Below are 23,698 nucleotides of genomic sequence, written 5' to 3'. Positions count from 1 at the left end.
AAAAAGTAGCTTTGCTTAACTCATTTAAATAACTAGGTTCAGAGATACTTCCATAAGGCATTACCTGAACTGAAACTATTTGGCACATCCATCTGTCCACGCGCAATAGAATGTAACTTACCTGAGCTAACACAGTTAGCATTAGACATGTATTTCACATTAAGCTAACAACTATTCTTAAGGTAATATCTATGTTTAAAAACATGATAAGACGACAGTTTAAAGTGGGCGTGTATGCTTGGTTTCAACCTTGAATTCTGGGAAATTGAGGACTTAACAGTGACCGCCATGTTGAGACTGCAGTTCTTCATCAAATGTGATACAAATGAGAGTACGCAGGATTTGATTTAAATATCGTTCTTTGCATACAGAAACTAGGACATACTCTTTGGATACCCACAAAATCAGCAAATAAAATAAACTAGAAACACAAAATAATAATATGGTGATAATTAAGGCTGAGTAATCAGTCAGTAATTCTTTACAGGCAACAAATGATACACTACATGCTATATAAGCAGGACAGACAAAGCCATTAGCTGCAGTACATCATAAATAAATTGCTAAATTTAACCAAAACAATGATGTCACCCAAAAATGTGTGTAGCCTGTACACTCTGATCAGCTGTAGTCCAGGACTGTGACATTTTGTGGTTTCACTGGTCTCCAGGTAGACTACTGAGGTTATGCTGACTTAAAATGATGCTCATCGATAGTAGAGAAGATATGGCCTTCATTTAAAAGGACAGCCAAAGAAGATCTGTACAAGCAAAGGAGCAGATGAAAAAAAAAAAGTATTCTGGTTTTCAGAATGGCTTCACATAGCTTTCATGTATCCTCTAAATAGGTCCTGGTTCTTCTGGCAATTAAGTATGCAGGATGATGAGCAACAAGAGGCTGCATAAAACCCTATACAGTATAAAACAGGCAACACACAAATTATATGTTAAAATATATGCTAAAATGTTAGCATGGACTGGACTTATAGCACACATCCTAAGATTCATACATGTAAAGTATATACAGAACAAAAAGGATGATAAGCTGGTACCTGATGTCTCTCATACTGAGGTAGTCCAGCTGTGTCTTCAGGTCATGGAAACTGATCCCATTATCACAGTCTGAGGACTTCCTGATTGCATGCAACACCTTGGAGAGGAATCAAATAAATTACTTTCCAAGCAGTGCTGTGTGATGAGTGAATTGAAATGTGCACATTAAAAAAAAAGCCCATCACATATTCAGTGTGTGGTCCGAAGTGGAATATATGTTTTGCGATTTGAGTGAATTGACCCGTTAAACACACTAACCTGATCCTGGATGGTGGACAAACAATTTGGTAAAGGGTCTTCAGGTTGTCCACCACTGCAGCTTCTAGACAGTGAGGCCAGAGTAGTATTCATGTTCACATCGAACACCTGGATTAAGAAACAGAACAAAAAAAACAAAACAGCTGGGGCTGGTAATCCGGTGACTTGGTGACTACTTGCAGAATTCCCTGAGCTTAACTTGATCACAGACGGGAAAATACTCTTTTTACTCAATAGAGGTATTTGCACCACAGAGTCTGGTCTCACAGCTGTCTGCAAACCATTGATCTCTTGTGCTTGAATAAAAGTGCATGGTGCAACACACCTTGAGCATATCCTGTGATTGGGGGAACTCCATCAAAATTATTTTACCACAAAATTTCACAATTTTGAATACTGGTGCAACCACGCCCTTAGTGAGTCAAGGCCAATATCAGGTCATCAGAGGTCAAGAACAAAATACTACATGCTTAGTTCTGGGTTTCAGTGAAGATGTTCATATCTCACAATCTGAATCCTGTTTAAACATTGAATATTTCCACAGTTCCTACAAACAAAAGATTTTATGAACATTTGAATTTTTGTCACAAGTCAAATTCTTCCATAAGCTCTTACCTTTGCCAAAAAACTGCATATGAGCTTGTACTACCTCCAACATGTGGGATGTGATCTCATTCAGGTCCTTGATGCAACGGATATTCAGTGCCAGCAATGACCTTTGACCCTTATGTAAAAATAGAAACTGAATTTGTCATATAGGGTCACAAAACAAGAAGAACTTTGATGCTCATTTCCTTTTAAAGCCCATCCACATCCACATCATCATCATTTTTACAACTCACACTGAAACTGTGTAGAGTTCCTGTAACCTTCACATACGTTCCAGGAGAAGCAAAGGTCATAAGTGCACAGTCCTGGGAGGAATTTGAAACCGATTATTTATTACTATTGTGAAGTTTGCAGTTTCTATTTGTAGATCTCAACAGTGCAAGCTGATGCCACTGACCTCTGCATTAACCCACTGCTTCACATTTAAAGGTGGACCAGTCATGTCGTCCACAGAGTACTGGATGTTGGTCACAAAGGGAGAATATCCTCTGATGATGCCAACAACAGACACCTGCAGCAACAGAGGTACACGCAAATAAATCGCAATGAATTTTATAGTGCACTCAAGAACACATGATTCCATTTTACAAAATGCATAATTCTCAAATGTCTTTTAAGTTTTTATGTTACTTTTAAAATGCATGTTCATATCAGCAGGATTAAGAGGATACACAGCTACAGAACCTTCTTACACATGCATCACTACATTATGTTAGCCTTGTTTTCCTCATCAAAACTTTTAATGATCAGGTTCTTCACTCATCAAAAGTCTCAAGTCTTGACTACTAAGTCCTGAGTCACAACCCAAACCCAAAATACCAAGTCCAGGTCCTAAACTTTGTGTTTCAAGTCCTAATCCTGTCAATCCAGTTTCAAAGTACATTCAGATGGCACAGCAGATGGCAAAACCTCAAGATCCATTTAGTATATGTTCTGGATAGAATTTGCTCAGTGTCGTGTAAGTGTATTTCCCTTTTGTCTCAACATTTCCCAATCATATTATTTTACAAGTAAGTCATGTGTCTTCTGGTGTGCACTACCAAATGCACATTTCCTTCCTGCTTGCACAACACGATTGTCTGCAGTCAGATTGATTTAGATTTAGAATGTATCTTGACAGGAAGATGAAGACTTTTCACACCATATTTCCACAACAGCATGGCTCTGCGCATGGCAGTATTTCAACTATTAGATGGAATGACTTGATATTCTCCATACACATCATTTACAGTTCTTTGAGGATGAATCCTGCCATATTTGGTGATTCTCTGACTATTTCTTAAGAGCCAATATTATTAGTATTTGATAGTTTGCTATGATAACATTTCTAATAACTTAAGGATTCCTTTACCATCATTTTATCAGATATATTTTATAAGAGTGTTCATGATTTTCCATAATAACTTTGGTGATACCTGACTTTTCTTCTAGTGCCACCATTAGGGTGACTTTTTTGGTTTTAAGTGAGTCTAAGTGATGTGACTTGAGTCCACACCTCAGCCCTGCCCTGTGCACAACTAAACAGGTGACATAAACACATGTGGACTTAAGTTCTTCGATTCTAAATATTTGGGATTTCTCCTCATACCTGGTTGAGTTTCCAGTCACAGATTTCAAAGTCATTGTTGCTGACTTGAGAAGCTGACAGAAGCTGAGACACTGTGCAGGGCAACATCTGCAGAGTTGCTTTCTGTGGCAAAATCAGAGTGAAGGAATTAATTAATCTGATCTCAACATGTAAACACATCATCTTAGGTATTTTACTACTGATAGAAGACAGACACAGACCTTTGACATCACTGCGTTGTGGCTAGTGATCCCACCAGTGGACTGACTGTGACCTGTGTCAAAGCAAAATGTTCAGAAGGAAACTAATTAGCAAAAATTATTAGAAATTACAAAGGGACTAATTAAAGGAAGTTAAACTTACCTTGGTTCCACATGACAAAATATCTTCAATTGAACTGTAACAGGGGTAGCTGACTTGACACTTTAGGATCATCAGAAGCCTGTAGGTAAACAACAGTCAGGCTCGAAGCACAAGGTGAGAACAGCTAACTTTGCTTGCAGCTCCTTTATGTCCAGGCCCATCAGGTGAATTGAATTACAGAAATTACCCATGGTGCAGTGCAGGGCAAAAGAAAATGGCCTGAGGAATAAATCATCAGTTGTAATGGTGTCCACAAGCTCCACTTCCTTAAAGCAATTCAATTATTTTTCTCCATTTCATTTTATTAAAAATCCATCAATTCAACAGTGATTGACAGGTGTTCACGCCACTTTTGATAAACTTCATTTAATCTCTTCAAAATATCTTACAATGACATTGGAGCAAAAATTGTTCATACAAAAGTGTGAGAGCTGAAGTTTGCCTGGCTGTGAGTTCATATCAGATCGAGTGTGTTCTTCATCTGACACAGGACACTGTAACGCAGCTCTGATCCAGGACTCATTATGCATTATGGCATTGCATTGCAATCTCACCAACTCAGTCTTTTCAGTCAATGAGCAGCTCTTATAGGAATAATACTGAAAGATCCTAACAGATAGTAGGCAGCCAATAAGGTGGGGAGAGTGCTATTAAAAACATGATTTACTGCACACCAAGAGAGATCTGATGGCTAAGATGTCTTTTGTTTAGCACCTGGAGTGTTCACTACTGCCACTAGTGGCCAGAAGCTGAATTAAAATAATACTACTGAATAAAATGAAATACTGTGTCCCAGTTCAATACTGTGCAGACCTACCAATTGAGCACAGTACATACTATATACTTATCACATATACTGTAGTTAGTATATAAGGGGATTTGGTATTTGAATTGTGTCCTAAATCCATACTCACACTTAAATTCTGAGAAGGTTTGGAGTGTTCACACTGGAAAAAGTGAACAAATAAAGTCTACTCAAAACAGTCAGTATGCATACTGAAAAAACTTCTGTTTGTAGTATTATTTTACAGTGTGTGAGTGATGCACTCTATTCTCCCATAATGCAGCGCACAAAGCAAACTGAAGAGCTGCTCACAACTGCAAGAATCTAATTATGGATAGTGGGGAAACAACACATCAGAGAAAAAGAATGATATTTTTGGAAAAGCATTTTGCTGCCTCTCTGTGGAGTGTGACTGGCAGCGGTTTTCTAAAGCTGCAGTTTGATTGCCTCTCTATTAGGAAATCATTTTGTGCTACAGGAAATTATGTATTTCTTGTACGCTAAGTGCAAAAACAGTCTATGAAAGTTAGTACACACTCCACACAATCAGTATGTAGTATATAACTGGGACACAGCTAATGTGTGTATATCTGAACATTCATCAAACTGCTACTGCGACCAAACAACGCAAAATGTCTTTCTAAGGACTTAACACTTATCAAGTCTTTGTAGTTGTTTTTTCCTATGCAGTGAGCAGCTCCTCCATTTCCCCATGTGATGTGAATTTCACAGTAGTATATCGTATGGAAATAAGACACAACTACTTTTCTATATATAGTTTCAGGCCACTGGTGGCAGCACTGAGCACACTACTGCTGAGCAGCACTCCAGCGAGTGCACGAAAAAGAAACCTGTATCATCCTGCATCTACGGGTTTATATGGTGGTACTGAATGTAATGGAAGAGACCTTTCACGTCCCAGAAGATAGCAAAGCTCTACCATGGTACATTGTATGCTGGTCCTGGATCAGATCTTCGCAAAGTGGTGAATTTGACTGAAGATGTTCCAGAATTCCAAAGGAGACTGTTCTATTTTCAAATAGTCCAGAACCAGACAGAAAAGAAGTTGACCCAAGTTGTATACCAGCTTTGCTTACACAAAATCACAAACAATAGGCCAATGTAAAACATACAATTATCACTAGCACACCAACAGTATTAACCTGTAAATATATCACATCTTTTCAATGATTGAAATAAACTGAAGCTGAATTAAGAGCTGAAGAAAAATTGAATCCATCACAGCAATTTACAAAGAAGTCAGGCTCTTGAAAACAGAGCACATCCAGTCAAATGTACATCAACCTTGTTCATCCCCTGTTGATCCTATACAGTATTTACACATGTGCAAAGGAATTGAATACAATAAATCAAAGGGTGAAATCTCTTGATACCACAGACCTAGCATTTGTTTGGCAAACCTCACAGGAAACCTAGTGTCTTCCTCCTCCCCCCTCGTCTAGAAGTAAAAGGAAGATATCTAGCCGGAAATGACTCTACCCATCATTCTCTGCTCTGCTATGAGCTCTGAGGATATGGGTGACCTACTTTGTGTCCAAACTTTGCTGCTCATTTACAGAGAGCCACAAATACCACATTCTTGAAGCAAAGCAACATTGTCTGAAGCAGCATACATGTCCTGTAGTACAGACAGGCATTTTAATACTGATTTGTGGTATTGCTATTCATACCAAAGCACCTCGCTGAGAGTCAGTAAAACATGGTGCATCTCAAGCACAACTTCTGCCAATTTTGTGTTCGAGTGCAATAACAATGAGGCCACTCTAGTGTCAGAAAAAAAAAATCAGTGAATTTCTGAAATAAGGCAAATCTCAATCGCATCATGACAGGAGAATAAAACTATTACAGCTACGGGGAGAATTTAAGGCCAGGTCAGATAAATGTTAGCAACAAGGGAAATTTGATTTTCCGCCAGTTTGAAAGCAACGAAGAAGCCAAGATTGTTTGGTTTTACAGTTTTTTTGTTTGTTTGTTTGTTTTTTTTAAATTAGCAAAAGTGCACAAATTATGTATGACCTGAAAGGCAAAAGGTGTCCCAAGCATGATCCTCTGCCAAGTGGTGCAACAACTTAATAGGCTTAGAATTAGCCTGTCGGAAGCATGAAGAAAGGGATTACTGTAAGATCCAGAGCCCAAGGAAACGAGGAGCAGTGACACAGTGAAAGGAGATCAAGTTTAACACAACAGTATTATGTGTCAAAGGAAAGAAAAAAAAACAGGGAAAAAAGCAGAGATCCTCTGGCTCATGGAGGATTGTGTGAGCTGGTGTCTTCTCTCACTTCTTCCCTGAAGGTGAGAGGCACTGCATGCATAAGTAGACTGTTGGCTGACATTGTGTTCGCCTGATAAACAAATACCAACAGAGTTATCACACTCAATCCAGCCTCACAGAGCTCCTCCATATAATGCAGTAGGTAGTTATTAGGAATAAATATAAACCACAAAATAAAAGTGCTTTCATTAAATTCCTCACCCTTTTGCTCATCCAGGTCTCCTGTCTAAATGGACTCAAATGTGAATATTCATGTAACTGCTCTTTTTATTCAAGCAGTTCACACTTCAGATAATTTAATATGTTTAGGCAACATAGGGAGTTCTGTCAAGAGTAGATTTGTTTTCCATGTGTAGGGGATTCACTCCACAATGTCTTTTCAATTACTTTAGTGTAGTGTGCTCTGTTCTTCTGAATTTGATTGGATAATTCTGGTTTACTACAACTTGGGTTTTATTTTCATAGTTTTGGACATTATTTCTATTGGCTATGGAAACACTGTATTCAAAAACTGGCAACATGGCATCACTGCTGCAATTACAGTCCAACAGTGAGGCACAATCAGACAGGCTGTAAACAGCTAAACCAGACAGATAATCTAAACTATTTGGAGGTGAAACTGTAAGTGAGTTTACCCAAAATATTGGTAATAATATCTTCTTACACAGGGAGAGATACAGTGTGCACAGTGACTGAAAGCTGGACCAGGAATTTAGTCTGTTAACTGTGATGGATGTTTACAACAGAGAGTGTGGGTGACGCCTTTGTTTTCTCTTCCACCTACTTTAGAGTACTGCAGTAGGGTGGCAGTAGTATGTCAGCTCTAAGGCCATGAGTTAGCATATAATCATCTGTTTTTTAAAAATGAATGTTTATTCTTACTTTTGGGACAAGTATATAGCATGGATCAATGTCACATACCACAGCATTTAGAGCCTAAGCTTTTTTTTCTAGTGTGAAAGTGAAACATTGCTTAAATGCTTACATTAAAGCATAAATTCAACCTTTGTGTTGCTTGTCCAAGTTTAATATGTTACTATTATAAACATCTTAGGCACATTATGCATGTTTTACAACTAATAATTATTTTCATTACAGACCACTCTTTTGATTACTCTCCATGAATCAATAACTGCTGGGTCCATAACATTACAGGAAATGCAGATCATTTTCCTATAAATGTGCAATTTGATTAAATGACTAATTGTCTGAATAACTTAAGTGGGCAGGGCAAAGTGCGAGTCAATTAACTTGACGAGTACAATATTATTATTATCAGCGGGGATAATGGCCAAAACTGTGAAAACAGTGCAAAGCCTGAAAATAAGCCTGTCCAAGTTGTAACAAACCAGACTCATCCTCTGGGCCCTCACCAGCTGTGTGAAGCGCTTTGTCATTTAAATGAAGTGTTTTGTGTTTAAGGCTCAATATAAATAAAGGTGACCTTGATCATTATACATTCTAGTATAACTGGTTAGGGGTGTGTCTGGAATCAGTCCACTTATCTTGCGGTTTGCGATGGCAGTAAGAGGAAAAACACCAACCACAAACACCTGCAGGCTGGACACTTACTGATAAAATGTCCTCCACCCAAACAACCAACGAAAAAAAAAAAAAAACGTTATCTTCCAGCACCAAAGTTTGGTATTTTTACCCTCTAAGGCTACTGACCAAAACTGACCTTGTAAGTAGAGGTTTATCTACAAATACCATCATGCTGTATGTTTTTATTACCTGAGCATTCAGGGCATATCTGCATCTGATGCCAAAACAGAATCAAATCTGGATGCACGTATTAATGCTGGTGGTAATGACCAGGCAGAAATCAGTTTGTAAGTCAGTTTCTGTCAAAGCTACAAACAGCTTCAAAACATTCTACACATTGAGGTGACTATGTTTTAATATTGGCCCTTTAGATAGATGTACACTGTATAAATCACAGGATAATGTCTCATATTGCATTTGGTAACAATTAGCACCTAGTCCAAGATGGTATTTGTAGACAAACTGTTCGACTCTAACTTTGACTTTGGCTTCGAATTGAATCCAAGAATTTTGGGGTCATTCTGCTCTTCCATCATGCTCGACTGATGCTGTAAGGAGGAAGTGGAAGCTGTGATGTGATTAGCCTGAGACTAAGCTGCAGTTATGAGTAGCAGCAGTGGTGGGAGTCACACCTCTCCTCTTCATTATAAAGACAAAGCTAGTAGAGGACTGTATGTGCTTGGAAAGTGGATGAAGTTTAAGCCATGGTACAAACAATGACAGTTCTAGTTATTGTTCCCTAGTTAAAAAAAACAACAATCCCCCATTATGTGACCATCTAGATTAACAGTAGCTGATGAGATGTGTACATGTGCTTAATCGGCTGAGTCTGTGGTGCCTTTGCCCGTCCATCACGTGTCCCAGTCCAGCTCTCTGCAGGCAATACGGACCAGTCTGAGCTCCAGTTCGAAGGCGTCGGGCCGTTCCTGAGGGTTGGCCGACAGCATCTCCCTGATCAGCTGCTTCATGTGGCTGTTCATGCTCTTTTTCCTGGCGGGGATCAGCAGCTCCATCTTTGGGTTCTCTAACAGGGCCTCCCCTAAGGGTACAATCTCTGAGCCCTGCTGCACATAGCTCCCCAGCAGCTCCTTCTGAGTCTCCACATCCACAAAGGTAATGCGCTCCACCATGGCCCAAATAATCACCCCAAGGCAAAGATATCCGCCTTGGCTGTGTAGTGGCCCTCCCAGACCTCCGGGGCCATGTAGAAGTCTGTTCCACAAGCTGTGGACAGGAAGCACTTGTTGACGCTGGCTGGCTCCTCTGGGTTGAGCCCGGAGGTGGAGCAGACCTTACTCAGGCCGAAGTCGGCCACTTTGAGGGTGGGCTCAGACGATCCGGCCGGCGTGCAGGCCTGCGAGATGAGGATGTTGTCCGGTTTGAGGTCACGGTGTATGATCTGGTTGCGGTGCAGGAAGGCCAGGGCGCTGCCCAGCTGCAGCATGAAGCTGGTGTTGGTCTTGCGACTGGGCTTGCGGGATAGCAGGTAGGCGTTCATGTCACCCCCATCGCAGAAGTCCATGACGAACCACAAGTAGTAGGCACAGCACGGGTCAAATGTGATCTCGCCTTTAAGAGACGTCTCCACCAGCTGCAGGAGGAACACAGAAAAAGAGAAATAAGTCAGCATGAGACCACTGGTGACGGCTGAAGCTGGAATGTGCTGGTACCAGATCTGCTCGCTAGAATCCAAAAACATCATGGTAACACAGTAGTATTGTCACATTTGTCAAGCTTTCCTAAAATCCTACTGCTGCTGAGATATAGTAAATTTACTTGACACCATGCTTGTCTTGGATTTTAACTAAACCTGATCCATGTACTGCAGCTTTACATTAAATTCACTTAAAAGGAAGTTGTGTGTTTGTATGCCTTCAACAATGAGTCAAGTTGTAGTTTACATCCATGTCTGTACAGACTCACATAAATATATGACTTTGAAGGAATTTAATAGACATGTATTACATGTATTTTATCATACTTAAGCACATGAACTCTTGAGTTATAGCCAAGTGAGATCCTTTGTGAGAACCTTGACTACGGAAGTCAGTTCATCCTCAGGTCAAAGTGAACATTTACACCACATTTAATGAAATTCCTTCCAGATCTTTCTGATGTATCACATTCACAAGAGCGGATCAGACATAACGTCACAGTGACCTTTTGACCTTCAAAAACTAACTTTTAAACGTAAACTTTGGCTACAGGTAGAACACAAACTGCAGGAATGTAACGTGCGTGATCTTGAGATTGATCAGCCTGTGTAAGCTAATGTTAGCATTGCATGCTATGCCCATAGTGGCCAGACCAAGAAAGACAAGGTGCATGTTCGCCCTTTTGTGTATCTGCTCTGCCTCCATTTGATGAGTAGTAAGGCAAAAGAAAATAAATAAATACTACAATTGCTAATAAGGACAGTAGTAGCAGCATCATGGTAACAGAAATTTAACTCTATGCACAAGTTCTAGCAAAGATAAAAGCTAAAGTGATCCTGCTAAACATGAGAGAAAATAACCTACACAGTCACAGTAAGCTACTAAAGCTGTATGACAGCTGCATTTACAGGGAAACAAAGCAAAGCATTATTTCAACCCCCGACAGACAAAGACAACAAGCAGAACCAAAATGATTATATCACTGAAGTCTGGACTAACTTGTTGTTTAAAACAAGTTACATGTTTACTGATACAGTGAGAAGCTCTGCAGTGTGAGGAGAAAATGTCACTCATACCTTAAGAAGCCAGGTTGTGCTGGCTTTGTATTCATAAGGCGTTGTCTACCACCTTCCTTTGTGGGCCATTTTTTTAAGTCAAAGCTGCCTGAGAGGCCTCTCATCTTTTATCACTGCTGCAGGAAGTGAGTTCACTTAATCTCCCTCTTTGAAAGCGGACCACAAACCTGCGAGGTTTCATCCATCTCACATTAAATTAAGATTAAATGGGGATGTCTTAGTGTTTGGGGTTTTTTTGTGCACATGCGCCAAGTGTGCATGCAGTCAGTTGCTCTTGCTCATTTTTGTATTTTTCGAAATTTGTAGCTTTTTTCATTTGTCGTTTACGATTAAGTTATTTAAGGTGAGCCCATCACTACCACTGACAGCTCTCACATGGTTCAGATGGACAGGAATAATCCAAGAGTGTAAGGAAAAGAGGCTGTGTGCCTGCCGCTTCTATTAACAACAGATGGTGCCACCCTGGTCACGCTGATGTAAAGGAAAGTTTCTGCAGTCCACATATTGAACTGTTAGCAACTGTTAAGAATTCTCACACACCATTCTGGTTCTTGTTTAGCCCATCCCCCGGGAAAACGCACGTGATGCCACCCACTCTGGTGCTGCGATTTCCCAGACTGCACCCCAGTGCTCCTCCATAACCTGGGATGCATGCGGACGGCAGCACCAGCAAACTTAACAGATGATGAAATTTCATGCAAACTCTGCAACTGTGAATTGGCCTAAAGAGAGATGAAGGATGACACGTGACCACTGAAAACAGCCTAAATGTCAGTTGAAGAACAAGGACTTGGTTTTACTAGACTACATGTCAACATGTTCATGGTTGTTCAGCACTAGAAGGCAGAGTGAAAAGATGGCTGTCACTGAGAGGGGAAACACAATAATGTTTAAATATGGGGATAATAGCACACATGGTCTCTACTGGAAGACATCCATAGTGTTATACTCAATCACTCACCTGCTACAAGCCGTGGTTGTTTACAAATGAGAAAGAAAGAAAAGGCATTTTCACATATGAGCCCTGGAGAATAAGGGCCAGACATTCTCCAGTGTTCCCCTTTCACACATGCAGCACACAGTCAGACCATGTCCATGTGAGACGTGTCCTCACCTACTGGAAATGTCCTGTTTGGTTTAGGGAAGGGGTGGAGCCTGAAGAAGAAGAGTGCTGCAGGACAACCTCATCAACACACGCGCTCGCTCACTCGCTGTGAATTTTCTGGACAATTACCTGCTCTATTCACACATCAGCTCACTCTGACATTAAACAGACTTTACACTAGGATAAGGTGATTCATCCAGCTGATTCTCACACACACAGCTCCACCGCATTATGTCTAGAAAATTTCATGTTTACAGTGCATGTGTGAGAGCAGCTATAGAGAGAAGCCCAATCCTTGTCTTCTTTTACACCTCTGCACAATCACATAATCATATAATGGCCTCTTAAGAAATGAATACAGCTGAACGGAGTTGACTTGTAACCACTGAAAGCAATTTAATTGTCAGTCAGTCAAGAGTAATAGTCAGTTTTGTCAAGGAGTAAGATATGAATACAATAGGAATTTAAGCAGAAGACAAAGTGCCGGAGAAATCTTAAGTGCACGCCTTGTAAAGTTGCAGTGCCAGTTAGTATGTGACAGCAGTCAAAATAACACTTGAAGAGAAAACAGTTAAGTGTTGATTGAGGCTGGTTAAACCACATTTAAATGTATTTGATGTAAACTGCTTTACAGGCAAAACAAATGCTCTAGATATGTGCAGTAGGCAATTCCTTGTGGAAACAATGCTGTAAACAAATGCCTGCAGATTGTTTGATAAACCACTAGCCAAGGAATCCACTACCCAGAAAGAATAGATGCAAATTATCCCACAGTTGGTGCGGTCAGATAATTCTGCCCTATTATCATTTGTTCTTCTGTAAGCATGTACTGGAACATTACAGAGCAATAAAAAAAAGAGCTGGAATAAAGGGATTCTGGGAAAGTGTCCAATGCTAGTGCTGCAGAAAACTGAATGAATGGTTTGACAATAGCCCTGCGTGTCGCTGAGAGACTATGATCGAGCACCAGCAGAATGCCTGTGAGGCTGCAGACAGGTTGACGGGGAGGGGAGTCCCCCCCTAACTGCACCCCCCCACCTCCAACTCAGACCTGACAGCACATTCATGTGACCGTGGGGACATTGAGGCTATAGACAACACTCACCCAACCAGAAACTTCTCGCTCTTCAGCTAATACACATCAGCAGCAGTCATGCATATACAGTCCATTCAGATACAAATATTCAGACCCCTTCACTTTTTGTTTTGCCGAAATTGTGTAAATGATTTTTTCCCCCTGATTAAGCTATTCTCAATATCACAAAAGACAAAAACTTTTAATTTTTTTTTCCAAATTTATTAAAAAGGGGGAAAAAAAATCACATCACATTGTCATAAGTATTCAGATCCTTTGTTTTGTAATTTGAAATTTAGCTCAGATGTCCCCCATTTCTCTTGATAATCTTAGAGATGTTTCTACACCTTGTGGAGTCCACCTGTGGTAACTTTCATTTACTGGACATAATTTGGAAAGGCACACACCTGTCTATATACAGCTAATCAGAGCAAAAAAAAAAAAAAACAAGCCATGAGGTCAAAGGAACTGTCTGCAGAGCTCAGAGACAGGATTGTGTCAAAGTGCACAGTGGCCTCCATAATTTTTACATGAAAGAAGTCTGGAATAACAAGGTATTCCTAGAGCTGGCCACCCAGCCAAACAGAGTAGTCAGGTCATTTTGGCTGAGATCCAGAGATCCTATGTGGAGACTGGATTGTCTTCCAAAAGAACAACCATCACTGCAAAACTCCACTGATCTGGGCTTTATGGCCAGAAGTCTCTGCTCAGTAAAAGACACAGGGAAGTTGCTTGGAGTGTGAAAAACAAGATTCTCTGGTCTAATGAAACCAAAACTGAACTGCTTGGCCTAAATAATAAGCATGATATTTGGATGAAACCAGGCACCACTCGTCACCTGCCCAATACCACCCCAACAATGAAGCATGGTGGTGGCAGCATCATGCTGTGGGGGTGAATTTAAGCAGCAGGGACGGGGACACTGATCAGGGCTGAGGGGAAGTTGAAAAGACTAGGGCTGGGTATTGAACTTTGGTTCTTTTATGGCACTGACCAAAATGCTTAGATACTACCCGGTATCGAAAGATGCCTTGTTTTTTGGTGCCAAGTTTCAATACTAGAGTTAATCACGTGATCAAGATCTGATAAACCTGCCAGTGATTGGCTATAACATTACACGCAGTAGAAGCATGCAGGAAAAACTTATGTGGTTACGCCCACAGACGGGGATCATGTGAATCTGTGTTGTGAACTACAGCGTGTGTGTCAAAGTGGCTTAAAAAAATGCGACCGAGAAGTATGTCTCCATTTTAGCAAGATTGATGCCATAAGTGTGCGATGCAATATTTGCAAAAAGGGCATTGTTGCTACGGCTGGACACCCGACCAATTTAATGAAGCATTTCAAGGAGCACGAATCAGTTTACAAGAAAGTTACTCATGTTCAACTGCACAAAGATTTAAAGTCTTAGTATGAGCAATGAGTATTAGACACTGACTTGTCACTTGTTTTTTTGCACTGAAAATTATTTGTTGTATATTTTTTTATGTTAGGAAACTGCTTTGAGTGGTAAAAATGGCAAAGCTGAAAAATAAAACTGTAAAAAATGTAATTTTTTTGTTGAATTGATTTGATGAAATTGGTATTGAAAAAAGTATAGTTCAGGAACCAGTATCGAAGTCAAGGTATCAGTATCAAAAATCTCTGAATGATATCCAGCCCTAGAACAGACCAAAGTACAGATATAATGCACAGAGATATCCTTAATGAAAACCTGGTCCAGAGTGCTAAGAACCCCAGACTGGGCTGAAGGTTCTTTTTCCAATAGGACAATGACACACAACCAAGACAACACACGACTGTGATTGTCCCTGAGAGGCCCAGCCAGAGCCTTGACTTGAATCATCAAAAATCTCTGAGGAGCCTGAAAATGGCTGTCCACACCCAACCTGACTTGAGAGGATCTGCAGAGAAAAACAGCAGAAAGTCCCCAAATCCAGGTGCACAAACTCAAGAAAACTACAGGCTATAATCACTGCAAAAAGTGCTTCACTTTACAAAGTAAAGGGTCTGAATACTTATGTCCATGTGATATTTTGTTTTGTCATTGTGAGGTATTGAGTGTAAACTGAAAAAAAAATAAAGATTTTAGTATAAGGCTGCAACATGACAAAATGTGAAAAAAGTAAAAGGCATCTGAATCCTTTCTGAATACACTGTAAATCATTTTCTATTCCAAGTGCCATTATCTGTGCTGACATCGAACATCTCCAGAACTGTAATCTATGACATTAATAACTATAAAATGAGCTTAAGGAATAAACTAACTCTGCTACTGATAAGTCACTCCATTACTGGAAAAGATCACTGACCTTTATAATGTCTACACTGTTAAAGAAATCTCTGTCAAGTCATCTGTGCCGGCAGCAATGTGACAATAATATTTCAGCAGTGATCAGCAGTAGATGGATAAAATAAACGTTCCTCTTATAATCTAGGCTATGTCACAGGATATCATGATACACTTTGTAAATCAAGACAGGCTTCCAATTCCATCACAGAAGTTACAGTGTTAGGCTATTTTAAGACATGGCAGCGTGTGGCCAACCAACAAGTGCTGTTCAAACGTGTTCGAAAATGTCACTGGATTCCTCTCCTAGCCGTTGTCTCCTTCCCCTGAAATCTCTGTAACTTGTGGACAGGAATGTACAGCCCAGCTTTATGCCAGCAAAGATTTATTCTACAGATGTTGACAAGATCTGGCTTTGGGAGGCCTGTAATGAAAACAATGCCTTATAAATAAATAAATAAATAAATAACATCAGGCTATGTGATGTACGCTGTCAGGCTTTAAAATCAGTGTTTATGGTTATGGTTATATTTGGACCACCAGCCCAGCAGCAGATTAAGGGTCAAGGTTTATTGTCATTCATTGTGAACATGGTTCTTCTTGTTAATGAACAGTAGCCTATTCAAAAATCATTTTTAATGCTGAGAGCCACAGTTATTCTGTCTGTGATGCAGCACATGTTAATGGAGGGTTACACACTTATCTGGCATCAAAGCCATTTTTCCAGTACTTGACAGTCCGGTTGTTTCTCCCAGGCTAACACAGAGCCACACCTGTTCTTTTTTAATGTGTTATATGTTTTCGATTCTTTTTAAAAAGGAATGAAAACCTGCAGGACACAGACCTAGTAAGTCTGGCAGTGTGCCCAACGATACATTTATCAGATAAAGAAATAACTTCTGTATACTTGTACAGCCAGCCGACGGTGCAGTGGCTGGTTAGCACTACTGACTTACAAGACAAGTGGACTGAGCAAATTAAATATCAATCGATAATAGCTCATATCTTCATTTGTAAAATGTGTTTAATATAAACTTGAATTGAAGTACAATATGAAACTACATGGTAACTGATGAATATGTGCTCTCTCTCTCTCTCTCTCTCTCTCTCTCTCTACACACACACATTGATATAAAGGTGTAAACTAATCAAATGAATGAACTGTGATTCATTATGACTCATCTTAAAATTTGAAACAAAAACTATTTTTAACAACGAGTAGGCCAACTGATCAAATCATCTTGATAACTTGACATACAACAGACAATAGGTCCACTGGCTGGATAGTAACAAATATGTGGAAGGAAATGCAACTAACAATCTGTTAGGCCCACCGCTAACTCATTGATTCCATGGCAGTCTAAAGCCACTCCCTGTTCATACCTCCCTGAAGTCCCCAGATTATGGGAATTGTAGTTCCAAAACTTAGCTAATTATGCCCCAAATCCAATTAGGACAAAGAATATAATGTCACACTATCAATATCTTTATAAGGCTCAGAATATCCTTTCAAAAATGCTGATACTCTCCTCTATCCATTAGATGAGTGAGGGTGAGGATGTGCTATTGTTCCAATGTTTTCAACTGATACTAGCACTCAAGTTCTGAGTCAACCAAAGAGAAAGATAAGATAGACTTCATTTCCAAATCCATTTAGAGGTAATCTAATCAGTTTAACATCCATTTACAGATAAGTGTCTGTGAATGGATGTTAAATGGAAGCCTATGCAAAAAAGCAGCACTGACAGCAGCAGCAGCAGCATCCACACACTTCCCCATCACCTGAAATGGGGGCTGGTGTGCAGCAGCCATGGTATGACTGAAGGTTTCTTTATCAAGTGCTTACAACGAACCCTTCACCTCTGAAGAACAGCTAACCAAAACACTGCAACAATTTGTAACATTCAAAATGAAAAACTGCCCCCAATAACACTTCTTGCACCCACTTCATAGTAAAAGTCATAATCAGTTCTCTTCCCTGGAGGACTTTTACCCTGAAACAGCTGCAGTAAGTGCCGAGTATGCACTGCACACTACGTCCTCATTTGACCTCATAAATCATGTAATCAGCATCAACTTATATGCTGAAAGCTGAGCCGTGATAACAGTATTTTCAAGTCTGTGTCTACCATCCTTACCGTATGAGTACAGAATTAGTGTTAAACTACAGTGTACTGCCACCAGCCCTGCTCCTGTGAATTCTTTGTCCTCACCTCCAGGTAGAGCGGCGAGCTGGATCCATGGTTCATCCTCTGGGCCAGCTGGTCCCGCTGCAGGATACACTCCTCCAGGTGGATGACGTTTGGGTGCTGGCTTTGGATGCTGCTGAGCGCCCAGAACTCCCGCAGGGCCAGCTCCACATTCTCTGGAGAGTGGCAGCGGATCTTCTTCACCGCCACCCGGGCCCCTGTGCGCTTCACTGCTGCCTCATAGACCACGCCGTAACTGCCACGCCCCACCTCCTGGATCAGCTCGTATTTCGGCTGGCTGCTTACCATCCTAGTCCGCACTATGGAGAAACAACACACGTGGTAGATTTTGTATTGTTACTACTTCTGCTTAGTTGACTTTGACTTCTCTAAAGCCACACCAGCAGCTCTGTGAGACTAATACTATTCAGACACCTGAAACCTAATTTTTGGACAGATGAAATAAGAAGATACAACTTTTATTATTGCTAGATTCTTATCAACGTTTGTGTATAATGTTGCTATGGCTACAACTTGAGCCCTGTTTTTTAAGCCCATAGTTGTTACTATTCCGTCACTATTAATAGTATGAAGAATTAGCTGTTAGCAGTTCATGTTTGCTACATATCCATGATAACTATAGAGGATTGTTGTGACACTGAAGAAAACTTTAAAGCATGGTGGTTGTCGGGTAAGTCCTAGAGTTATTATTTCTAAGCAGTTTTATGGACATTTATTTGCAATAGTCATCTGTTACTGGAAAGTAGAGGTCAGATTGAATCTAAAAATGCATGCATCATGACAGTGGGTTCAGATTTCTCAGAGTTAAGACTCTGAATAGGAGTGCAAATTTTGACGCAAATTTTGGCAAATGGCTGCTAAACATTGAGTTGTGTCACTGCTGTTGCTGCAACTGCTGACCGTGTTTGTTGACGGGCCAAATCAGCAGCCAAACTACAATAACCAACTTCCTGTTGTTTTCGGTGCACCAGATCCACAGTATCTTGGCCCCATGTCTCTCCCTCTACACTGCTAGAGGTGTGAAAACCTCTGGTCTAAGCTGTCAGCTTAGATCAGAGGTTTTTGAGCTTTATCAGGCTCAGCTGATCGCCATCTACCAGCTTTTGCTACCTGTCATCACTGTCAGCTGTTTGAACTATGTCTGCCTTTTTTTCCTGCGGTTTTCTATTATATCTTTTACTACCACTGCTGGGCAACAAAGGTGAAAAATTTTAAATTCTACACATTATTGTAAGTCCTATTTGTTTTCAGGTATATCTTAATACAATACTAGTTCTTGGTCTTCTAGTTGCACAGCAAACTGTCTAACCCTTTTTTCCTACATTCTCTTTTACACTGTGGATTTTTAAATGTGACACTTCCTAGCATACACACGTATCCATGCAAGTATAGCAGAAATACACATACCAACGTGTCTGCACGACACTGTACGACAATATACACTCACTGATGTGCAACATACAGAAGCATGGTCCAGCTTCAGCCCAGACAAAAACATTCTGAGGTTCAGTCAAAGCTAATATCAGATCTAAGCACTCTGAGTTAGCCTGATGAAGTGGATGTCTTCTAAAGTTTCAGTCATTTTAGTACAAATTAACCTCTTTGTGTTCCTGTGGACACGGTTTCCTTGTTGAACCACGGTGCAGGGATACGCACTAGTTGCACATACGTTTGATGCCAAGACAAATCAACAGCAATAAACCAACAAGCGACTGCCAGGATGAAGATCCCTGCTCAATTCTGCCAAAGCCTCACACTAGGTTCAGCCAAAATTTAGAATTAATGTGGAATTTGTCTGCCATCTCTTCCAGTGCAGATGCATTAGGAGGGTAATGTTTCACAGCCAGGATGTAAGTCAAGTGGGAATTTGATACTGCATTAAGACAGACTTTAAAACTTCAGACATATCCTGTTAGATACACAAATCTTCTCACTATTGTTTACAGCCAACTCTAATCATACATCATATGAGTCACACTGCTGTTATTTGAACCCTTTCACTAACCACAAAATTCATAGTTTTTTTTCTTCTGAGCCACAAACTTTCTTTCTGCACTTCTACACGTTTCCTGACATGCTAACCAACTCCTCAGTAAACCAAAATATTTTCCCTACAGTTTAAATATTGGTGATACTGGACCAAACTGATCACATCATTTTGCTCAAATAAACAGCATTCCTTCCTGTTTCTCTTGTTATTAGTCCAATGATGGCAGAGAATATCATGTAAGAACAGAAACAATGGGAATCTCTCTTTCACTTGAACAACAAAATGAGAGAAGCCACATACCACCGTGCAAACACGACCACCAACCTTTACAGTCCTGTATGTCTGAGGTGACCATTACACATAATAGCACCATATACTGAAGTCATGGAATTGGCTACAAATTGAGATCAAGTTTCACAAACAGGTATCTGTTACAGGGTTATCATGTTACCTTGTTAAGGCATGCATGTCCCTGCATATGCATGGGTAAGACCTTGCTATGCCACTAAAAGCACGCACTGGCTGAGTCCATTGCTGGTTGTTTTGTTTGTTTGTTTTTGGTTTTCTGGGTGCGTGGGGTATTTTAGTCATTTTATTTTCGCTAAATTAGAGGTATAGTAAGTAAAAATGTACAGGCTTATACAAAAGTAATCTCTATCGCCACTGACCTCTCTTCATTCACTCTATAGCTCACTCACTCTGCTCTCGCTCTGTGCTGTCCAACTGATCCTGGTCCTGAAAAGCGACATCAATTCATAAATCATATCTGAGAGCTACACCAAACCTTGATCATTTATTAGCATATGCTATCCCTACCTGTTTGTTCATCTGGAAGCTGCAGGCGGACGCTTCCTTCATCTGACTCATTCAGTGTCAGACAGCCGCTCAGCCCGTCTTTACAGCTTATTGCTTATCAAAGATCTCAGGGTGATTGTTGTATAATTGAAAAAGAGCAGGCAAAAGCCTGCAATGTTTCTGTAAAATTAGATTTTCACATCAAAGTCCACGAATAACAGAGGATAGGGTGAAGGCACGTGTTTTCAAACAGCAGCAGCACACACACCTGCACAGATATCCCGGCAAACGCTGGCTGTTGGACTGACAGTAGCCGGATGGAAAATTTTAACATATTGCCCAACCCTATCATGTAGTCACATAACCCTGTTCCACCTGCCTGATCAAGAATAGCGCTAAGGCTGCAACTTGCGATCTTTTTGGAAACCACGTATTTTAGAGAGTTTTCTCATATTTAGTGATCAAACAGGAATGTGTTTACCTCTTGTAAAGATTAAAGAAGTTAAGTATCTGCAACTTGGGCTGCAACTGATGACTATATAAGCATTAATCTGCTTATTATTTTTATGAGTAATCATAAGTGACGTCAGTGACGTCTTTAAATTATTCATTTTGTGCAACCAACAATCCACATTGGTGATATAGAATTATTTAAAGCAGCAAGTTTTCATATTTGAAAAGCTGGGAGAATGACTGACATTTTGCTTAATAAATAACTGGGATGATTTATTTTTTTGTCAAAATTGTTGTTGTTGTTCTTTTCTATGAATTAATTAATTAAAGGACAATTGTTCAGGCTACAACAGATGTATTAGTTTCCTTTAACAAAAACATACAGCTGTGTATTTATTATCATGTGTTTACAATTGCAAGAAATACTTATAACAATAATAACAACAGAGTTCAGAGTAAAACACGAGTTAGCACTGCAACAGAACTGCCAGTCAAAATCAAAATGACTGGACGACTGACACTGACAGTGTTAAATACCTGTACCTGTGCAGAGACATTCAGTGGACTAATAATAAAACTTCATTTTAATGTGAGGACACTACACACAGATTTGGGAAAGATAAACGTCTCCAAAAAGTCGGGAGTAAGAAGCTGTCTCCTGGACAGAAAGAATGATAGCCAACATGCTAACGGGATAATTAGACATCCACTTGGCTGATTGGCTAACAGGCTAACAGCTAAGTGGCCTGGCCACCGACAGCTAACGATGTTGTTGGTTAGCTAACGTTAGCTAATCACGTTAACACCAGCTAACAAAGAGTCCAGCTCTCGCCAGCACAATCGACATGCTACATCAAGCTTATATAATTCAACCCTAAAACAAGTTCACCGCTCCTTAATTATACTAACGTTAGAGCATGGAAGAAGCATGCATGATAAGCACTAGGTACTGACAGTTTATTGTCCTGTGTGTGTGTGTGTATGTGTGTGTGTGCGCGCGCGCGTGTATGTGTGTGTGCCATCAACAAATCCAACCAGATTCCTCAAAACATACACACCTGCAAGCCAAGTGGACGAGTAGCCACAGCTGCCAAGACAATAGTCTAAATGTATAAGAGACTGCAGTTCTTATGCTGAAAGTTGACATCTTTTCAGTCTCACCTTTGAATCGTTTCTCAGGGGTTCATTTGTTGTCTTCCTCACTCTCCCTGGCAGCCATTACCGCCGCACACGTTCTGCTCGCACAGTCAAACCGGGGAGGTTTTGTCAAACACTGGACGTGGGAGCGTGCAGCTGCTGTGCAGCGCAGCGCAGCGGTGGACAGAATGAGATGACTTCCGGTTACACATTTCAAAATAAACTCCTTTTTTTTTTTCAAAGAACAGTAAAACATTATGTAAACCGCTACAGAAGACACATACATATAATAATATTTTCTGGGTGTGTCAAGATTCAATATATTTGCATGTACTATAAATAATTTAACATTCCAGTGCTTTTAAATATAAAAACATCCTTTGCATTTAGATCATCAATGTGTACTCGGACTCAGTAAAGTTTAAAGTAATAAAGGACTATTTTATTAATAAATCATTCCCAAAAATATTCTTATGTGTTAAACAGTAAACACGGGCAAATTATTTGATCATTTATGTCTTATCTATGTCACTTTCAGTGACTATATAACCTGTATAAATGGAATCCTATTTATTATATTATGCATAAATGACAGGCCCTTTTGAATGGCAGTTTCCACTGACGCTCAACATCTCTTCACACGTGCTTGTTTTTACACTTACAGATTTATAAATGAACAAGTTCACTACCAACTTCTCCTTGGTGACAAATTCATTAACTATATTTTGAAAGAAAATTACAAAACTTCCGGCCATGCCCTATGCTAAGTTTGGCTAGCTTTACAACGTTCCCCGCATTTTTTTTCAACAGACAGACAGTACAGTCAGTCCACCTCCCTCCATCAAACCGAGCTGTCACTTACAGGGAGTGGACATAATAACATGAACACCTGCAGAAATCTTTGCAATGTAAAGGCCCTGCAGTTATTTCAGAAATTATTTCTTTTTCCTTTTTTTTCTATGTTTTTCCTTTGATAATTAAATGTGTATAAACTTGTCTATGAGTGATAGGCCCATTCAAATGGTTAAATGTCTATAAATCTGTTGTGGCATGATTTTCATTGTCTAGTATTTTTCAAGATCAAAACGAGGTGGCAGTAACTTCAGGCTGGGAAGTTTAAATATAGATATTATTATAGATATAAGTATAAAAGATGTGTTTTTCCTCCTACTGACGAGCAAAGCTTAAACATGTTTTTGTTTATTTGATAGGATCTTCTATAATGATTCTTTGTAAGCAACATATCCATTAATAATATAACATTTTGGAGTTTGCATGCCTGGGATTCGTCCTAGTAATGCAGCCCCCCCACTGTCCAAAGACATGCAAGTTAACTGGTGACTCTAAATTGTCTGCAAGTGTGAATGGTTGTTTGTCTCTATATGTCAGTCCTGTGATGGACTGGTGATCTGTACAGGGTGTACCCCACCTCTCACTCAGT

General features: G+C 40.0%; 3 protein-coding genes across 4 annotated transcripts in view; 1 reads left to right on the top strand and 2 right to left on the bottom strand.

Moving 5' to 3' along the window:
- rpl15 (ribosomal protein L15) overlaps positions 1–23,698 on the top strand; it is a 224,637-nt gene that overhangs the window by 63,696 nt on the left and 137,243 nt on the right. The window lies entirely within an intron of this gene.
- On the bottom strand, positions 391–4,043 carry LOC108900292 (replication protein A 32 kDa subunit). Of its 2 annotated transcripts, XM_018701281.2 has the most exons (10): positions 3,850–4,043; positions 3,708–3,760; positions 3,508–3,609; positions 2,317–2,430; positions 2,153–2,224; positions 1,940–2,034; positions 1,632–1,647; positions 1,311–1,418; positions 1,052–1,149; positions 391–760 (listed from the first exon to the last, which is right to left on the bottom strand). In XM_018701281.2, the coding sequence occupies exons 1-10, from the start codon at positions 3,860–3,862 to the stop codon at positions 685–687; spliced, it is 747 nt and encodes a 248-aa protein (XP_018556797.1). In that variant the 5' UTR covers positions 3,863–4,043; the 3' UTR covers positions 391–684. The 2 variants fall into 2 exon arrangements, 1 of the variants encoding a protein (XP_018556797.1); XR_001963696.2 differs by lacking the exons at positions 391–760; positions 1,632–1,647 and having other exon boundaries at positions 1,926–2,034.
- On the bottom strand, positions 4,131–22,429 carry LOC108900291 (serine/threonine-protein kinase pdik1l-like). Its single transcript, XM_018701280.2, is given in 5 exon segments — positions 4,131–9,615; positions 9,618–10,062; positions 17,886–18,181; positions 20,541–20,607; positions 22,282–22,429. Coding segments are annotated over 4 exon segments (1,044 nt in total). The 5' UTR covers positions 20,551–20,607; positions 22,282–22,429; the 3' UTR covers positions 4,131–9,322.

The sequence above is a fragment of the Lates calcarifer genome, linkage group LG3, assembly GCF_001640805.2.
Source record: "Lates calcarifer isolate ASB-BC8 linkage group LG3, TLL_Latcal_v3, whole genome shotgun sequence".
NCBI classification, from domain to species: domain Eukaryota; kingdom Metazoa; phylum Chordata; class Actinopteri; family Centropomidae; genus Lates; species Lates calcarifer.
The sequence above is the reverse complement of the archived record's forward strand: the minus strand, read 5'-3'. Positions and strand labels throughout refer to the sequence as shown.